Source organism: Talaromyces rugulosus, chromosome I (assembly GCF_013368755.1).
Source record: "Talaromyces rugulosus chromosome I, complete sequence".
Classification (NCBI taxonomy): Eukaryota; Fungi; Ascomycota; class Eurotiomycetes; order Eurotiales; family Trichocomaceae; genus Talaromyces; species Talaromyces rugulosus.
The window spans coordinates 5,057,126-5,075,304 of record NC_049561.1 but is presented as its reverse complement, the minus strand read 5'-3'; the positions used below and the strand labels follow the sequence as shown (position 1 = coordinate 5,075,304).

General features: G+C 47.5%; 5 protein-coding genes across 5 annotated transcripts; 2 read left to right on the top strand and 3 right to left on the bottom strand.

Moving 5' to 3' along the window:
* Positions 1-327: 327 nt before the first annotated feature.
* TRUGW13939_01732 (uncharacterized protein) lies at positions 328-6,699 on the bottom strand (the record flags this gene model as incomplete). The annotated part of the gene is made up of 9 exons (XM_035484930.1): positions 328-411; positions 480-566; positions 621-904; positions 963-2,223; positions 2,283-2,887; positions 3,375-3,708; positions 3,783-6,004; positions 6,072-6,333; positions 6,400-6,699. 9 exons carry the CDS (start codon positions 6,697-6,699, stop codon positions 328-330), a joined length of 5,439 nt encoding a protein of 1,812 aa, XP_035340823.1.
* Positions 6,700-9,796: 3,097 nt separating this feature from the next.
* Positions 9,797-10,315, bottom strand: TRUGW13939_01731 (uncharacterized protein; the record flags this gene model as incomplete). The annotated part of the gene is made up of 1 exon (XM_035484929.1): positions 9,797-10,315. The coding sequence occupies one exon, from the start codon at positions 10,313-10,315 to the stop codon at positions 9,797-9,799; it is 519 nt and encodes a 172-aa protein (XP_035340822.1).
* Positions 10,316-12,800: 2,485 nt separating this feature from the next.
* On the top strand, positions 12,801-14,964 carry TRUGW13939_01730 (uncharacterized protein; the record flags this gene model as incomplete). The annotated part of the gene is made up of 3 exons (XM_035484928.1): positions 12,801-12,990; positions 13,049-14,348; positions 14,400-14,964. 3 exons carry the CDS (start codon positions 12,801-12,803, stop codon positions 14,962-14,964), a joined length of 2,055 nt encoding a protein of 684 aa, XP_035340821.1.
* Positions 14,965-15,657: 693 nt separating this feature from the next.
* Positions 15,658-16,458, top strand: TRUGW13939_01729 (uncharacterized protein; the record flags this gene model as incomplete). Its single annotated transcript, XM_035484927.1, has 1 exon — positions 15,658-16,458. One exon carries the CDS (start codon positions 15,658-15,660, stop codon positions 16,456-16,458), a length of 801 nt encoding a protein of 266 aa, XP_035340820.1.
* A 340-nt stretch (positions 16,459-16,798) lies between these two features.
* Positions 16,799-17,410, bottom strand: TRUGW13939_01728 (uncharacterized protein; the record flags this gene model as incomplete). The annotated part of the gene is made up of 1 exon (XM_035484926.1): positions 16,799-17,410. The coding sequence occupies one exon, from the start codon at positions 17,408-17,410 to the stop codon at positions 16,799-16,801; it is 612 nt and encodes a 203-aa protein (XP_035340819.1).
* Between the last annotated feature and the right edge of the window lie 769 nt (positions 17,411-18,179).

The following is an 18,179-nucleotide window of genomic DNA, read 5'->3' as shown; positions in this document are numbered from 1 at the left end:
TATGTAGAAAAAAACAGAATCTCATATTCATGAAAAATTTAGATATGTACCAAGTATTAAAGGTGAACCATAATTGTTTATGCACAAATTATAGAAGTTGACTTAAGTAATAACGAACCTAGGGTGGCCATAGAGGCAAATGACACGGACACCCCTGAGGATAATCCACCCCTCCCAAATACCGTCCTTTGTGCGTTTTGGGCCTTTTGATAATGATTTCTAATTGTATTTGATGAATAACTGAATCGTAGAATACTGGCACCCCCCAATTTCATTTATTGCTTGAAGATTGGTGGCTATTATGATTATCTTTTAAACACCATTGCTTCAGAACAGGTTTTCAAAGGTCCATGCCGCTGGATTACCGAAAAAGAATTCGTCCAGCGGAACGTCCGTGCTATCGAATGCAATCTTTTTGGAATTAGTTGTGGAAAAAGGAAATAAATCAGGACGCAAAGATGAAGATTTGAGTGGCTTACCTGTGGAAATTCTTCACCGAAACTGCCAAACCCAGCCCCATTTGAAATATCCGCAGAAAAATGTGATTGATCCGCTGGTAAGTTCGTCTGATGTTTATTGTTAGTAACGTACGGAGATATAAAAGTCATATGCCCTCTTACTCTTCTCAACTCGGCGGGAATGAGATTGCGTTCTGCTTGGCGTGTCTCCTCTTGCCCTGCTAATGTACGGTGGTATTGCCTGGTAAGTTTGCCGATTGCTTCCTCCATTTGCGCCCTAGAGTCGGCCGGGTCTAGAATTGACCGAAGAAGGGCACAAGCTGCACATATGTACCAGTAATGCGTATATCCCGTTCCAAGGTATGAAATTCTGTCTTCCAGCATCACTAGGACACGGTCAAGGTATTGAAGAAGTATTTTACTGCTCAAGCCAACAGCCACATTATCTGGTTTTGTGTTAGTTGAGAGTAGAGGGATTATACAATGATGGAAGCGGATACATACTCTGCACACTGAGAGAAGTGTACATGTTGTGGCAGATAGCCAACGCCCCTCTAAAATAGTCGTGCCTGAAAAGCAGCAATAGATGATTTCCAGAACTTGCAAGTTGCGAATGCTTGTCAATAATCTCACATGCAGCATTGAGACAAACCATCCTAGACAAAGAGAATCTCGGATTAGTGGTATCTGTTTGTCGTGCGAATGGTGCATGAAGCAATATCAGAAATTGACGAAGTTGGATATCTAGAAGAAGGTGGGCCATATTGAAAGTTCTGCCTTGGACATCGCTTGAATTCGAGTCTTTCCAATTTGGTAGCTTTTCGAGTTCCTTTAGGATGTGTTCTTCGTAACTTAGTATATCCTCATACCGAGATCGAGAGGTTAGATCATTGGCTAAAGAGTTAACCGAGACACGAAGAGGAAAGCTAGCAGCCGACAAATGAAGAAACGAGCATGTAGTATACTGGCTCAATGGCTTGGAAGTTGGTAGTTCGCCACAGTCAGGCATAAGGTCCACATCATTGATATTTAGAACCGCGGCGCTGTCAGAGGAGACGCCGACTGCAGCAGAGGGCATGCCTCTATCAATTGATGTCTGCAATTCCAACTCAAGCATAGTGGCCCATAGTCTTCTTCTCATTTCTTGATCAAAGAAAGAAACTCTGTCTCCGAAGAGATTCATATCCCGATGGAAACCAGCCGACATGGCCTCTCTGATTAGGTGACCGGCTTCTGCCCAATGCCGCTTCTTCTTGACATTATTGACGTGTTTGGCTAAGAGCAATAGACAGCGAATCTGCCATATGGCTAAATAGATGTGTTTGTGGCTATGTCGTGATAGCCACCACTCTGATACTTCGATAAATAAGATAGCGCGTTCTCGAGTAGCTGAGCTATCACCGATGTACTTTGGCTGTTCTCTCAAAGCAATGCAGCTCACCGAGGCCATGATAACCAGCAGGAGAATAACAAATGCCGGATTTGCCGCTCGCTGGTCGCTCCAAAAGGACTCATACTCCTCTGCAAAGCTCGGGTAATGTATTATACGATACACAGTTTCAACTGTTTCAAAATAGAGGCGAACATGATGATCTACCGCATCTTTATCCGGGAGGAGGCAAAGGAGATCAAAATCCGGAACAGGAGAAATGCCAGCCTTGACCCCTTTCCACCGAGCCTGGAAAGACTTTAACTCCCGCTGGACACGCGGTAGAGAAGAGCGATTCATAATTGTTTCTCTCATAAAAGATCGCAGCTCCGGGAACTAGAAACTTGTCAATTTCATGATGGGATATATTTATCGTTAAATTGGAAGTATCTTACATGAGAAATTAGGCTAATTGGGTTGCTGCTACCGTAATAGTGTGTTTTGAAGTTCTCGCCCCGGAAAATGACCGCCTCGGGCGTTGTTGGTTTATATCGTTCAAAGACCAAGGGAGCATTGCTGTCTGGTCTGATTGCCGGTCGCAGTTCGTTGACACTGTTGACAGAAGCTGGCCCAATCAATTGCCAGCTTCCGGAGTTTTGAGCTGTCACTCGAGGTGCTTGGGTTCTTTCATCTTCTCCCAATTTTCTTGTGGTTGATACTGTCGGATTTACTGACTCGGAGCTGTTTGACGGACCGCCATGAGATGTGGCTGGGGTCCACCGCCTTGCCGATGTTGATATTGGCGGCGAAGCGGATGGAGAGCCGGCTAATGCACGTTCACTACGGTTAGGAATTGGTTTTTGTTCATAAGAACAAGACTCTCCCTGTCCTGCGTTGCGACATCGACCGCAAGTGGGCTCTTCGCGGTCACATCGGAGTTTGCGCCGTCGGCATTCGTAGCACGAGAGGGTTTTTCGCTTGCGTCTGGAAACAGGAATCTTTCCCATCTCATTGGCTATGTTTGCGGAGGCTTGAATATTTAACCTTGCTGAAAACATGGCTAACTGCGGTGTACTAAATCCCTAACAACAAGGGGTTTTTTTTGTCTTCCGAAAGAAAATCTCGGAGATGTGGTGATGATGGGTGGAGATCACGGCGATAAGAGCCAGCTCGGCTCCGAGATACTCCACAGTCATCACATTTGCTTTGGTATTTTCAGTGTAAGAACACATGAACGGGGTTAGTTTTAAATTTCGAGGAACTAATTCAATTTATTATGTCCGAAATATCATACTGAGAAAAGGGGACGGGAGTACGCCGGTGTTAAGCCACTGCGGACAAGCAGCATCTTTACTCCAGAGTTAAAATTTACTTTTAATAGGAAAACGTCTACTTTGTTTGCCAGTCAATAGCTATGAATTTAGTGAATTTCGATTAGCTACTGGATTTAGTCAACATATAAATTGATGTATGTACATGATTACGTTAGAAATTCCATTGCCTTATCCAGTTCTCCATCAAAGCGGTGTCTATGGGCGCCAAATTACGCATGGTCTCGCTGGCGGCCTGCGCTTGTTTGGTTTCTGCAGGAGAGCCTGGGCTCCCATATCCTTGTTTACTGAGGCCACGATAGAAGTCCACAATTTTTAGTGCTGGCTTGTCCTGTATATCGGCTTCTGTCGGATTGCTGTACCCATCGAGCTCTTCTACCCAGTCCGTAAGGCCGACGGGCTTGCTCTGGTATTCCCTTTGGATAACTGGGTGAACAGTTTCCCAAGACGTGCGTGAGGGATTGATCAAATGGAATGCAGCACAACGCAAATCAATTTCTGTGGTTTGTCTCGATCGTGTGATTTCAACAATAATCCTTGCAAGAGAGTCCTTTTGTGTGAAAAGAAAAAAAGTGAAAAATTAGCATTCCAAAATAAGGTTACAGGGCTAATATTCAAACATACCACTGGAATCCAATCGACAGGCATATTTCCCAATTCAGTCGGAACTTTGCCCAGCGTTTTAGAAGTAGCTACTAGCGAAGGAAGCCATTCTTGTTTATTCCAAAGACCATGTTCAGTAGTCGGTCCTGCAATTTGCCCTACTCGGTGGATTGTCGTCGGTACGCCGGAAACTGTGGATGCAAGGGCACAAATCCTCTCGGAAACGAATTTAGACTCTGAATAACCCTGCGGGATAACAGTGTCTGGCTCCTCAAAGGGAACCTCGACTGGAGCTGCCGTTCCGGGCACTCCAATAGTGCCAACTGAAGAGATGAAATGAATATGCGGGTGATTGGGGCTGTTGAGGCTGAAGTCGACAAGCTGGCGAACACCTTTAATATGAATGTCTTCGAAAGCTTCCACCCTGTGGTTAAAATTAACTTTCCAGGCATTATGAATGATGAGGTCTGATTTCTTGAGGTATTCATATTTTTCTGCTGGTAGGCCGAAATATTGCTGTCCTAAATCGGCTGTGAGGAATTCAACTTTAGAAGTAAGATCATCCAAGAGTCCTTTCTCCTTGAAACTGGCTAATTGTCTTGTTTTGGCATCAACTGAGCGGTTCAAACAAAAAACTTGGGAAACTTGAGGATCGTTGAGTAGTTCATTCAAGATGTAATTTCCGAGAGAGCCGGTCGACCCGGTCAAAATAACGACACGCCCAGTCTTATTTTGTGCAATACTGGTAACTTCATTGGCGGGCAATCCAGTTGTATATTTTTCGACTAAAGCAGAGATCCTCTTGCGCCTCTCTAATTCGGATTCCTCGGCCACTCCCGGTTGGTCGTTTGCAGTATTTCCGTGCAAAATACTGTAAATGTACCTGGAAAGTCCTGTCGCCGATGGATGGGAATATATCTTTTGACTTGATATAACATTTGCATTGATGTCTGGGTACACCGAGCGTAGTGCGCCCAGGAGAACCCTGCTGAGCCGGAGAGTTTGAAGCGAATCGATGCCAAGAGCGAATATATCGCTTTCGTCCGTAATGTTATCGATGGACAGCAGATCTGCCAATATGGATTCAATGGCTTTTGTGACTTCCTCGATATTTGCCTCTTTAGAAAAGCGATATGAATTGTCTTCCTCCTCTAGAGCATACAAATCCTCGATTTCTTGCATGTACTCCGCAATTACCACTCCTCGCCGTGTCGAGCCCTTCGGTGTGTATTTGAACGGTTTGTCTTTCGCGGCCATCGCAATCTTGGATTTCATTAATCGACCATATGCCGGTGCGATTTCATTTGCCTTCTCAACAAACGACCAAATTTCCTCGATAAAAGTACTCTGCTCTGTGTTCGAATCATCCAAACTATGCCAGTTGGGTTCAATGAGAGCGGCGGAGTGAAATTGGCCGTTGCCAACAATCAGTGTTCTCGAGACGAGTGGGTGGCCATCAATGACTTTTTCCATTTCAATGGGGTTAAACTTCTCACCATTGCTCAGCACTATCACGTCGTCGAGTCGACCATAATACTTCCACAGATTCGGCTTCGTCGGATGAGGTAGGAACATGTCATTTGTGCGGTACTCGTCCATTTCCGGGAATGTGTGAAATACACAGTGAATTCCACGGTCATTCTCATTTTTCTTGGCTCCAGTGACCTTTTCCCGGTGTAAAATCATTTCATGTTTACCCTCGTTGTCGATCTGCAGCATTTCGATTCCGTAGTACGGGTTCCATTCGAAATACTGCCAATCCGCATGGTTTGCATCGTCTTCAATCACCAAGCCAGGAATCAATCCTATTTCAGTGGAGCCAATTGCGATTTCCAGGTTCGATAATCTATCACCTGCAGACTTGGCTAGCGGCGCACCGCCAAAGTATATCGTTTGAAAGCGTTCCAGTGTCACTCTTCCTTCTTCCGTTGAAGACAAGTCCTCTATGAGAGAAGGAAGTAGTAAAGTTACTGTCGGACTAGTTTCGTCGATAATCCGGGCCAATAACTCCACCGTCAGCGGTTTTTCTGGCGGGGTGAGCACAAAAGATACGCCATGAAAGATAGATATTACGGCTAGATAGTTGCCCATTTGATGGAAGAATGGTGCCATGGCGAAGAACTTCCGCCCCGGTTCTGCATTTATCAGACCTCCTGGACGCCTCTTAGGAGGTACTGGTAAAAGGAAGAGATTGTCCATGGCGGTCCAGTAACCGTGTGTGATATAGACTGGTTTGGGGAACCCTGCTCATTGTGAGTTTCAATTTGCTTCCGAGAAGCGTTACTTCAGTTGATAATGGACCTAACTAACCGGTAGTTCCAGAACTGTGTACGATTAGCGATGTCTCATTTTCTGAGTCACTGAATTGTCTATCGCAAGGATAGATGTCGGCTGGATGGTCGACTATCTCCCAGAGCCCAGGAATTTCCCAAGCTCTGATCGAAACGTTGACATTTTGCAGGTCTTGAACCAATTTGTAGCGTTCAGGACTGTATACGAACTTTGAACAGCCTGTCTCGTTCAATAGATGCATGAACGCGGCCTCTGAGTTTCTCGGCGACGGGAGGAAAGCCTGTCGCACTCAGTAATTGAAGATTTTAAGCGCTACATCGAAAGACAGACAAAGAAAACCACTCACGACATATCCCGTCTTCATACAAGCCAGGATAAAAATTGTATAACGAATATCATTGATCCCTAAGTATGCGACGGGCTCAGACCTAGAAGAGCCACGGCCGATATTCTTCTCAATCCACCAGGATAGATGATTGACCGCCGTGGCAAGATCCTGAAAGCTAACATCCCGCCATCCATCCTCGAGGTCGGAAGAGACCGGATGGATGCAAAAAGGCTGGTCCTGAGAAGCAGAAGCAGATCTAGTGCGTTCGTCAACAATGTGGCACAGCAGCTGTTTGCGTGGCTGGCTGAGGGACCCCATTGTAGTCGGGAGAAGTAAAGATTGCTTAGGGCAAGGTAGTCGATCAGCTCAGGAAAGGTTCAGTATTGTGATGAATTGAGCTGAAATGTATTCTAGAAGGAACTGGGCTCTGCTCCATGTATTTAATAGAACCCATATCTAATTATGATCGAGTAACGATACTAACGAATGGGTCTAAAGCGGGGTGTCCACACCAACTTGTTAGTACGTATTCAATAAAAATCCTGCGCTGTGATACCGCAGCACTAGAAATAAATTTTCACATCTGGATTGGTGCAGATCTTAGTATTGTGACCTGCATAGGATAATTTAGCCTCGCCAATGAGAAAATGAGGAAATTCAGTGATGAAATAATCCACGGCGGTTATGCATGCAGCAAGCACACGCTGAAGCTATTGTTCCCCCTATTAATAATTACCCCTCATCGCCGATGTCAATAGTATACGTACCGCCCCATTTTTTAATGCATTTTGTGTTCTTTTTTAGTGCCCAACAGGCAGCTTGGCATACGTCAACCATTTCCCATGCAAGATCACAGCCTACATTGCATATTGTATCACTTATTGGATCCCTGCATCAATGGATACAAAGTCCGCAAGTGATGAACTAATTATTGGTTCCCCGGTTTTGTAGAACTTATATGAAATGTTGCTTACTGGGAATTGCGTAGGTGTTGCCGATTACTAAACTAAAGACCGTCGGAATCTCTCATGGAATACCTAAAGAGGATTTTGTATATCCGTCTTATCGTTCTAGCCGTGCTGTGGCTGTTCGTCCTAGCAAAAGCCCGGTTAGGCCCCCCAAGCGGCCCCCGCCGTATGTTTTTCAGGTTTATCACTCTAGTAGCAATAGAACCTGTCCAGTCAGGTTTGGCTTCGCTTCGTGGGGACAGCAGCTGACATCATTGGAAGGAAACCGTCGGGTTTCTCGTCGATTTCTTATACTCACCTTCCATATAATCTACAGGTGGGTTCCACATTATAATGTAAAAAATCATTCTAGGGAATGAACAGGTCACTGTTTCACTGGCTAATGTTTGATCTCTCCTGCGTTAGAACGGGTTTTGACTTTTAGTTCCTTATCATCTTTCTTGATCTGGTTGCTCAAAATCCAAATTCTCGTTGTTTTTTCGAGAAATAGATTGCTGCCGCCATGATGTCAATTGATAACAGTAGTAGTTTAAAACAGTAGCTTGCATGATAAAGCACCAAGTGCGGTTACCGTGTGGCCCCGATTATTCGAGTATTTAGAGATCTTTAGTAATGCTAAGCTGCACATGTGTGCTTGTCCGAACTATTTGAGCAGAATGCTTGTCATGCTACATCTGCCAACTATATCTATACATATCTACAATATCTCTTTCAAGTCTTGGATATACGAATTCGTAGTACTGTAATGCCAATCCTTCAAGTAAACTCCCACTAATGGCACATGTAGTGATAATCTCACGAACACACGCGTAGCGACAATATTACTAATAATACATGCAATGCTACTGCTTAGACGGCCGAAAAGTCGTTCCTGGGGCGCAGAGTAACGTCCTCAGCTGTGAATGTGATATTTCTTTTATTTGTATTTGGGGTGAGCGGGGGCTGTATGATGGATTCCGATTCCAGCTCCAGTGGGGCATTTTTAACATCTCTTGGGGCTGTCGGTCTTAGATGGTAGAGTTCTAAGACAACTCTGGGCTCGGGGGATCTCTGGATGGAAGGCTAGTGATGGTAAGAGTGACAGCGGTACTATAATGTGAACACCGACATAAGTCGAGGGTAGACGGTCACCTTTCAATGGCTTCGTACAAAGCATCGTATAAGACACAATATGCCTGTTCTTGTAAATCAGTCTTCTACAATAGCTACAAACGACCATTAGGCACCCGGATCGAAAACATGTGTTTGTTGGTTCCTTGAAATTTACAATCCCTTGACTGGGCAAGTTAACGATGCAAAAAGTTTAGAAGTAAACCTACTATCAACCTATTCCCTTAGCTGTGATATAGTAACATGTGTGTTTTTATTGATTTGAGACCGTCCTGCATCTCCTCATCGGCGCAACACGCGCGGGGACCTAGTATATGTATAGACAGAGATAATAATGTATCTGAACAGCGACTCTCAGGAGCGGCTTGGATTAATAAGTTATTAGCATTAATTAATTTCTAATAGACATGAGAAACCACATCGGCTAATATGGTCTCTAGGAAGCCGAAGGCTACATCGCCAGCGACGGCTTTGGACTTCGGCTCTTTCATCTCAATTGAGGCTAGACTTAAGACATCAATGTACGGAACTAACTCGGAATTGACACTAGAAATATCTATAGATTCAGGGAAATCCCTGGTTATATTTCCGTAGGTTAATTATTTAACATTCCCCGTCGATATCCCTCACTGGTAACTAGCCAAAGCCAAAAACATCAATCAATTAATATACGCCGCGGGTATCTCCGCCACAGAGACGTTGCGCCTGACGTTCAGTCGATGCCACGTAAATGGGCAATGTCAATCCATACCAAAGGCTAGTTGTTGTTCTACTATTATTGTCGGTATAACTCAGTTGTATAGTTCGACCAATTGTGGTTAGGGCGAATTAATTGCGCAACTTTTAAGCTTAAAATGCGATGCGGCAAGGGGAGTTAAGGTTATTTCGTCACTGGCATCTAGTCAAACAATAATAATATTAAAAATCCATACAGATCTCTAAAACAAATTTTTTGTTTTTTTTTTTGGAATAAACCATCGCTGCTAGTAGATAATTAAAGGCATTGCTCAATTATTGCAGCTAAATTCCAGGATCGGTTTGTGATTACTCATACATATTATGTAAGATAGGGATTACCCCGCTATCGTCCTGAAAGCTCAAAAGTGATTTTGTTGTCGTAACTTTTGTATTCAATCTATCTACTTTTTATCAATTGGTAACCTTCATGGGCCTGGTATTCAGACGCCCAATATTCCAGTTCCCAAATCACAAGTTCTAAACCAAGCCAAAGATCGACCTTGGGTATTTTACCCTTCTTTTTTCGGGAAATATCATCATTATCGTCATAATCTTCATCATATTAGACGCCAGAATATTGTTTGTTATTTTTTGTTTGCCTAGACCGAAGTGACAACGGGGACGACGAAAGATTTGAGGTAGTCGAGCTTGCCGAGGGGAACGCCCTCCTTGCGTAGGATGTCGTAGGCGGTGACGAGGTGGAAGTAGATGTTGGGAAGAGCAACTGCATTCGACCAGGCAGCACCGGAGATGTTGAACTCGTCGGTAGGACCGATCTTTGTGGGGGCAACGGTCTCACCCTTGGTATTGACGGTTTCCTTGTCGACGCCCTCAAGAGTCTTGGTGGCAGCATCAAGACGCGCGTGGATGTCGGCGTACGTGGTGATATCATTCTGGAGCTCCTTGGGGTCACGAAGGAGCAGGCGGGCGACCATGCGCTCTGTAAATGCGGTGATAACGTGGACCTGAAAGGTCAGGGGCTTCATGTCCGGGTGGATCGAGGCACTGAGGAAGCTCTCCGCGTTGGGCTGCTTCTCGGCAATAGAGATGACATTGGAGAGCGAGTCGATGGCGCTCTTGGTCGTGCCAATGGTGGCATCGTACAGAGTGAAAGGCATTGTGAATTCGTGTCTGAACGACTGGGAAATCCTCAAAGAAAGAGAATAAGAGTTTCTGGAGTGCAATTGATCAAATTCGAGTGAGAATGGCGAGCAGGAGACCGCGGGAGGAGCAGGAGGAGCAGGAGGCGCTAAATAAATAGCCCATTTGGGTCGCATCGCTGCAATGAACCCCTCAGCTGATTATTAATTCAAGTCACCGCCATTTGTCTCTGGATTTCGGGGTGGGACGAACAACCACCGAGCGGCGTCTTTCTCAGGGGTTCTTCTGCAAAGTCAGAGGCGTGCTCGACAATTCTATGGCTTTGTGATCGCCGTCCGCGACGAGTGGTACTGGCGGTGATTGCACCACCAGGGCGGGGTCTGTCAGCATCATCATTGAATAGGGAAACTCTCAAAATTCGGAAGTCGTAGGGGGAAGACAGCATTGCTGCAAAGGATGTAATTAATTTGTCGATAATATGGAACGCTTCTCTGTACTAGCCACCGCTGGTTGTCGTGACTCCAATCAGCGTCTGGAGTGCGTGCATGGTGGTGGGGGATGCGGCCAAGCCAAACTGGAGGTGACACAAAAAGAGTGAGAAACTCGAAAAATTTTAAGAAACAACAAATACAAGGTGATATGGCAGTTATTAATACCCTGGCGCCAAAAGAATACATTAATCAGCGGCTCCTTGAGCCCCCCCACAACCTCCAGAAGAATTGGCCCTTCAGGGTCTTGAACATCATTCATGTTGGTTTTTGCGTCGTCTCTAGCCAATGCGCATCCTGGAATGCTTCAGGGCTGGCGTCACCTGGCTGTTGGTTCCGCGTGGAAGTAGAAGCTAGAACTGCAAGGAGGAGTATCGGAAGGACTGCGGTTGGCCTGAGAGCGCCGAAGAGCATCACGAAGAGTAGCCGGAGTAATGCATAAAATTAAGGTCGTTTCCCATGCGCATTGTCTTAGTAGAGATTGCGTTCTTCCATGTGTTGTATCTGCAATCGGTGCATTCTCCGGTGGTCTCCGGGTCGCGTTATCCCATCGACATCAGGTATATGATGATATAACCTGGTAGCAATGGATAGGCAGTGCAAGATTGGGCTCTACGAATAGCCCATAGCTGCCGTAGTCTTACCAAGTCAGTACACGAACACGATGGGTGGTGGACAGGGCCCGGGATTGTGCAACGCCGACTTGGTATCAACCCCTCAAAACCTGGCAGTCTGTGGAATAGCGCACTTCCGGTCGTAGCTACCTGGTCAATAGCACACACAATTCTTATCATAGCGCCTGTAACTGTTAGCAAAGATACGCAGCCCGCGTAGTTAGCAGTACTAGTCAGTAGTTACTCGTCCGTCAAAAAGTAGCCGCACAGACTCCAGCGAGAGTCCCAGCCATAGCATGCTTCTAGACCGACGGTTCAACGTCGATGGCGTTTCAGGCGCTGGTGGAACGGGCCTAACAACCTGGCCATTGTCTCGTAGCACGCTTAGAAGTCCACCGGCTGCAACTCCAATTTCCACTGTCGGCACGAGCCCGCCCGAGCGAGTGTCGCAATTGGCAATCTAGACGAGCCGTTGGCCCAAATAACGATGGAAATTTAGCACAATGCCATCAAACGAGAGCAAGATAGCGAGAAGACGCCAAAGTAAAAATAAAAGTAGTAGGGATGACGCCAGGCGGTTGAGATTAGCGGGTGGAGGCAGGTGCGGTGCGGCCCCAGATAGGCAGGAGCGACTGCCACTGCAACGGCCAACCCCGTGACTTCTCTCCGGAGTTTCTCTGGAGTCTCAAGTGAGAGCTCTCTCCAGACCTCCTCCTCTCCTGTTCTGTTCTTTTTTGCCTCCTCTCGCCCCTCGTCTGCATTCCACAGGACGGCCAAACTCAGGCCCGGCGCTGCGATCCATCCGATTTGCGCAGGAATCGCCCACTCTCCACCTGGCTCTCACGTCTCCCACAGCCTGAGGGCTCTGATTGCCCGCTCCACTCTCACCCACAGTCTTGAGTCCTGCAGCCCACTCGCTAGCCCCTCTAACCTCGACTTCGTTCGCACGCCTTGTTGGCCAGTTCAACCGGCGCTAGACCCTCCCCATTCCCCATTGACATCGGCGCGACATCTGTCTCCTTAAGGCTTCCTTCTCCTCAACTGTACAACCAACTCGTCCGCCGTGCGACCATCCTGCCGTTCGCTTCTTCAGTCGCCTGGCTTTCAACTACATTCGCTCTTTATCTCGCTCTCGCTGGTCGAAGTCAATATCTGTTCTCGCACTACTGCCTCGTTTGTTTGCAGTGCCGCGCCGGCCGCCAATCCATCTATTCGCTAACCGATCGACCAACCCGAACCTACCGCCATACACACATACACGTCGCTTTCCACCACAGTTGCTTCTGCGTGTCCATCTCCATGGTCGCTCGTTTATCGCTTATTCCCCTGCGTTAGCCGCTTTGCGCCTGCGCAATTGGTCCCAGTCGCCGTCATTAGAAATATCCTCGCCATCAGGAGCTATGTTGCTGAAACCCGCCACCCCCCTCACCCTGTTGCTGCTGGCCGCCTTCGCCCTGCTGCTTTTGTCGACGCTCTCAACTCCCGTCATCAAAAAAGTGCCGTTGGCTACTTTCAAAAATGTGGACTTTGGTGTGTTTGGATTGTGCAGAGACGACTCTTGCACTCCCGCTCGAGTCGGCTACGATACTAGTGAGTCCCCATAACAGTGAACTATCCCTCACATACGGTGGCTAACCTTTTTACCTAGGCAATATCTTCGGCAACAGCGACTCGGACGATGCCGATTTTAACCTTCCGTCAAGCGCGCGAAACTCGCTCTCGTCCATTCTCATTGTTCACCCAATCGCCGCTTTTCTCGCTCTAGTCTGCTTGTCTATGGCCGCTGCCTCTCACTTCCACTCGCCGTCGCATTCGCCTCGATACCTACTGGCTTTACTCATTCTTTTGCTGCCGACCGTCCTGGTATCGCTCTTGGCATTCCTGGTGGACATCCTACTGTTTGTGCCACATTTACAATGGGGTGGATGGATTGTGCTAGCTGCCACCATAATTCTGGTTGCCTGTGGAGTCGTCACTTGTGCAATGCGCCGTACGCTTGTCAGCCGCAAAGCCCGCAAGAAGCGGATTGCGGAGAATGCTGAAATGAGTGGCGCAAACTTTTATGCTCGCCAGAATTCCGAAGCTGCCACATTCGCGAAGGCCGACTCTCCTCCTCCAATGAGCACTGATACCAACGCTCCCTTGCTAAATACTCTTAACCAACCTGGTCAAGCTTCGTCTAACCCGGCGCCGACTTTTGCCAGTTACGAATCTGCGCGGGTGACGAATGAAGAAGAACTACAAACCATAAGCTCCCGCACGCCGTCAAACCGAGCCCCTCGCCCAATGGACGATGGTCTTGCAAGCCGACCAACCAAACCTGGATACAATGGGCCCCGAGATGAATATGGCAATCCTATCCCTCCTGGCCCGGCAGCTTCTTACGGACCCGATGCTGGCGGTATGCAGTCAGATCCTGACCCAAGACTACATAACCAATACTCCGATGGCAGCCTGGGGTCCCGACGAGGTCCTGGCCCACAGGGATACCCAGCACCTAGTCGCGGCCGCGATTATCCGCCTCGCGGCGGAGCGTATGGATACAGTGGTCCCTACGGTGGTCGTGGACGCGGCCCTCCTCCTAACGGCAGAGGTTCCATGCGTGGAATGCGCGGGGGTGGTCCTCCACGCCATATGACCCCAGGGCGCGGACCTCCTCCAGGCTATCCGCCGCGGCGAGACGGTGAATACGACTCATACGGAGGCATCCCACGTCGACCCTCTGACCGTGCAGGTTATCAAAATTACTCTGTTCCATATGCGGGTCACACGCGAAATCCCTCAGCGTCCCAGCCAAACCTCCCAGAAGTGGAGGAAGCCGGTCATTCTTATGAAATGATGCCTCAAAGTAGCGAGCCGAATCTCCGCGTTCGCAATCAGCATATTGAAGCACATCGAGAGTCTAACAACCAGTCTTTACCCAGTCCCAGCAGCGTATACAGCACCGAGTAAGTCAGGGATCTACGTGCCTTTCAATGTCAGTCGCTAATCATTTGCAGACCATATGTACCAGCTCGATCTGGATGGTCGACGAATCCGCGACGACCTTCGCCCGCTCAACACATGCGGTCTGGATCAGGAGATAATTATTATGAAGACGTCGAGCCCCGGTTTGCAGAGGCTGGGGCGAGTGGCGGTGATAGTGGAGGAGCAGTCCCGTCGGCTCTCATGGCGGGCAGATCAGCTGGTGAGATTCCACCAGCACAAACATCATCACCATTGCACATACCCAATGAACAATCCGTCGGGGAACCTCCTCGCTCACCAGCTATTAGCGATATAAGCCATACCAGCCATTTCACGTCTATATCCGAACGCCCGGTAAACCCGCGCTGGCAGCCTGCTCCGCCGGTTCCGTCGAATTTGCGACCATCGCCACTGGGGCCAGCAGCAGCAGCAGCAGCACACCAACCTCGAGTCCAAGACGTGGTCCTACAGACAAATCCCGATTTTGCATTACCCGTTGGTCCTGGACGAGGCGGTACTCGACTTGGTCGCGGCGGGCTCCCACCTCCTGCAACTGAACATAAAGGAGGCGGACGATATCCTACACCGCCAATGTAGATTTTTTTTTTCCCTTTTTTTTTTTTCTTTTTCGGGTATTTCTTGAACGTACCATGACAGTACAGTATTTTTTTTCATGTATGGCGTTGTGGAAGGACTTACTATTGGGCACGCAGTCTTGGCGTTGGGTATTTTCTTTGTTAATATACACACTGGGCAGGGTTTTGATATTTTATTAATTGTTCGCTGAGATAATCCGCGAGATAGCGCATGATTGATCCTTGAACAGATATTTCGGTGTACAGAATCAGAAGCTGACTAGGTTATTATTCAGATTGTTATTAATTTGTTTGTAATCTTAGCACCAGTTGATGTCAGCGTGCATTGCGGCCCGCCAGCCAATGACCGGCGGGCGGATATATGGATCGGGAGCGCTGACATCATCGGCTGCTCATGCTTGCCCGATGCGGCAAACTGGTTTGGCTGCTGGAAACCTTCACATCGAATGGGCACCTTGGGAGCCAGTGGAGTTGCTATTTGTTTTCGTGGTGGCTATCAGCTGGTCTGGAGGGTAAATGACGCACACACGCCCACTCCAGCGGATATATAAAGAATGGACAGAGTCCTGGGTTGGGCGGTTTTTTCTACTTATTTAAGAACAGAGGAACAGATCACCACCTCACCATCTATCTACATTTGATTCATTCAACAACATCTGAAGCCAACAAAGACAACAAAGACAACATCACAAAAATGCCTGTCACCGTCCCCGCCGCCGACTCGCTCCAAGACCTCTTCAGCCTCAAGGGCAAGGTCGTCATCGTCACGGGCGCCTCTGGGCCGCGCGGAATGGGCATCGAAGCCGCACGAGGATGCGCCGAAATGGGCGCCAATATCGCCCTGACATACTCATCTCGCCCGGAAGGTGGCGAGCGCAACGCCAAAGAGCTATCCGAAAAGCACGGCATCAAGGCCAGAGCATACAAATGCAACATCGGCAAGTGGGAGGACGTACAACAGCTGGTCGAGAACGTGATCAAGGAATTTGGCCATGTCGACGTGTTCATCGCCAACGCCGGGCGTACCGCCAACAGTGGCATTCTCGAGGGCTCTGTCAAGGACTGGGAGGAAGTCATTCAGACGGATCTGACGGGCACATTCCACTGCGCAAAGGCGATTGGACCGCACTTTAAGGAGCGTGGCAAGGGTAGCTTGGTTATTACGGCCAGCATGTCCGGCCATATCGCCAACTTTCCGCAGGAGCAGACTTCGTATAATGTTGCCAAGGCTGGGTGTATTCATTTCGCCAAGTCGTTGGCCAACGAGTGGCGCGACTTTGCCCGTGTCAACTCTATTTCTCCGGGCTATATCGACACTGGCTTGTCCGACTTTGTCGCGCAGGATATTCAGGACCTGTGGAATTCCATGATTCCGCTGGGACGCAATGGACAGGCAAAAGAGTTGAAGGGGGCATATGTGTATTTGGCAAGTGACGCTAGTTCGTACACCACTGGAGCAGATATTATCATTGATGGAGGATACAATGTGCGATAATTGATCTTAGTGCATATGGTATATATATATAAAAAATTTACATTTTCTACTGGTTTCTACAGTTGTTCCGCTTTGTGAATCATGTTTCGCTGCTGCCTAGGAAACCAGGTGCGTTTTGAAGATTATATTATTAATATTAAAAAAAAAATAAAAATAAAAAAAAAAACATTCTGATCTACCAAATTAACATTCAGCCACGCTCCAGACGACATCCCATACAAATATCAGCACGCTCCATATGCAAATCCCGCCAACTCCCGATGCAAACGTTCCATTCCTCGAAACGCAAAAGGCTCCTCTAACATAGACCAATTGATATCACACACCATGACCCCACGACCTATGGCCTCAACCGATCTGCTGCGGCTCGTGCAGTCTCGATGCAACAGGTAGGCTTGTCATCCAGATACACAGTCACGATAAACCCGCGCGCATCGACATGCACAGTGCCGCGACTCCGCGAGCTACGCCGTAACTCTGTAAACATATAAAACTTGAACTGCGGCTCAAGCCCAATCTTGGCCAGCTCAGAGGCAATGCCAGCCATCTGATGCGGCAGGGAGACACTCAACCCATCTCTCGAGACGGTCGCGGGCGAACGGTACACCGAAGTATAAACGATACAGGCAACCTCGATGTTAGCGCCAAAAAGTCGGTCTTGGTACTGGCGATAGCAATTCAGAACATGCTGCATCTGCTCGCGTGCATGCAGGGTGCCGTCTTCGACGTCGCGGCTGAGGGAGGAGTCGCGGGCTGCCGCGATGTTGGTCACGATGGCGCCGAGGTTGGAGACGATCATGACGACGGTGTGGCCATTAAGGTTGCGTGCGCCGATGGTTTTGGGGTTGTTTTCAAATATGCACAACTTGGTCTCACCGACGTGGACTTCCATGCCACCGTTCATCTCGATGGACATGTGGCAGATGGAGGACATGGGGGTGGACGTCGTCATTGTGGTGAGTGAGTGGGCGTGTCGAGGTAGATGGTTGAGATAGTTGTAGGAGTTGTGAGTTTTGTTTTTTTTTTCATTTGAGTGCTATTTATATTGCTTTTCAAGAGCGAATTTGCCTCCGCCTGGAGGCGGTCGTTTGATATCAATTTATTTGTGTATTGTTACAAAACCTTTGTACATGGATTCTAGAGCCGCATGTGGCGTATACAGACAAAGGGTACATATGCACGTGACTGGTATGTAATTTTTTCCCTGGCAATACATCTGTCTGTGTAGTTAGTTGCTATTGAATTTTGGACAGGATTGTCCTGAAGAACCCTGTTTATAGTTTCTTTGTTGTTTCTTATTATTCAACGCGCAGACAATTTCTTTGTTTGCTATTGAACAATGGAAAGGGTTCTATAAATTTCAATATTACCAAATGGAGACACCGGGATGATAATTTTTAGCAAAATGATTCCTCAAACGAAAATACTGAATAAAAAAGGCTGTGATATATTCATGCTATAGAATGCTTCAAAGCCATGCTTGAGTTTATAGTTAGAAACGGACCGACACTAAATACTATTAGCGATAAGCGGACGACCTCCACTATTACCCGGCACTAAAGTTTTTTTGTAAAAGACAGATTATTATTACTATTATTATCCTTCCATAATGTTCTTTTGTATATTGATGGAGGAGTAAATCAGTGCCTTAGGCAGAGATACTCGGCGCCGGATAAAGTATTCGCCGATATACAATATTCCATTAACGATCAAAATTCGCG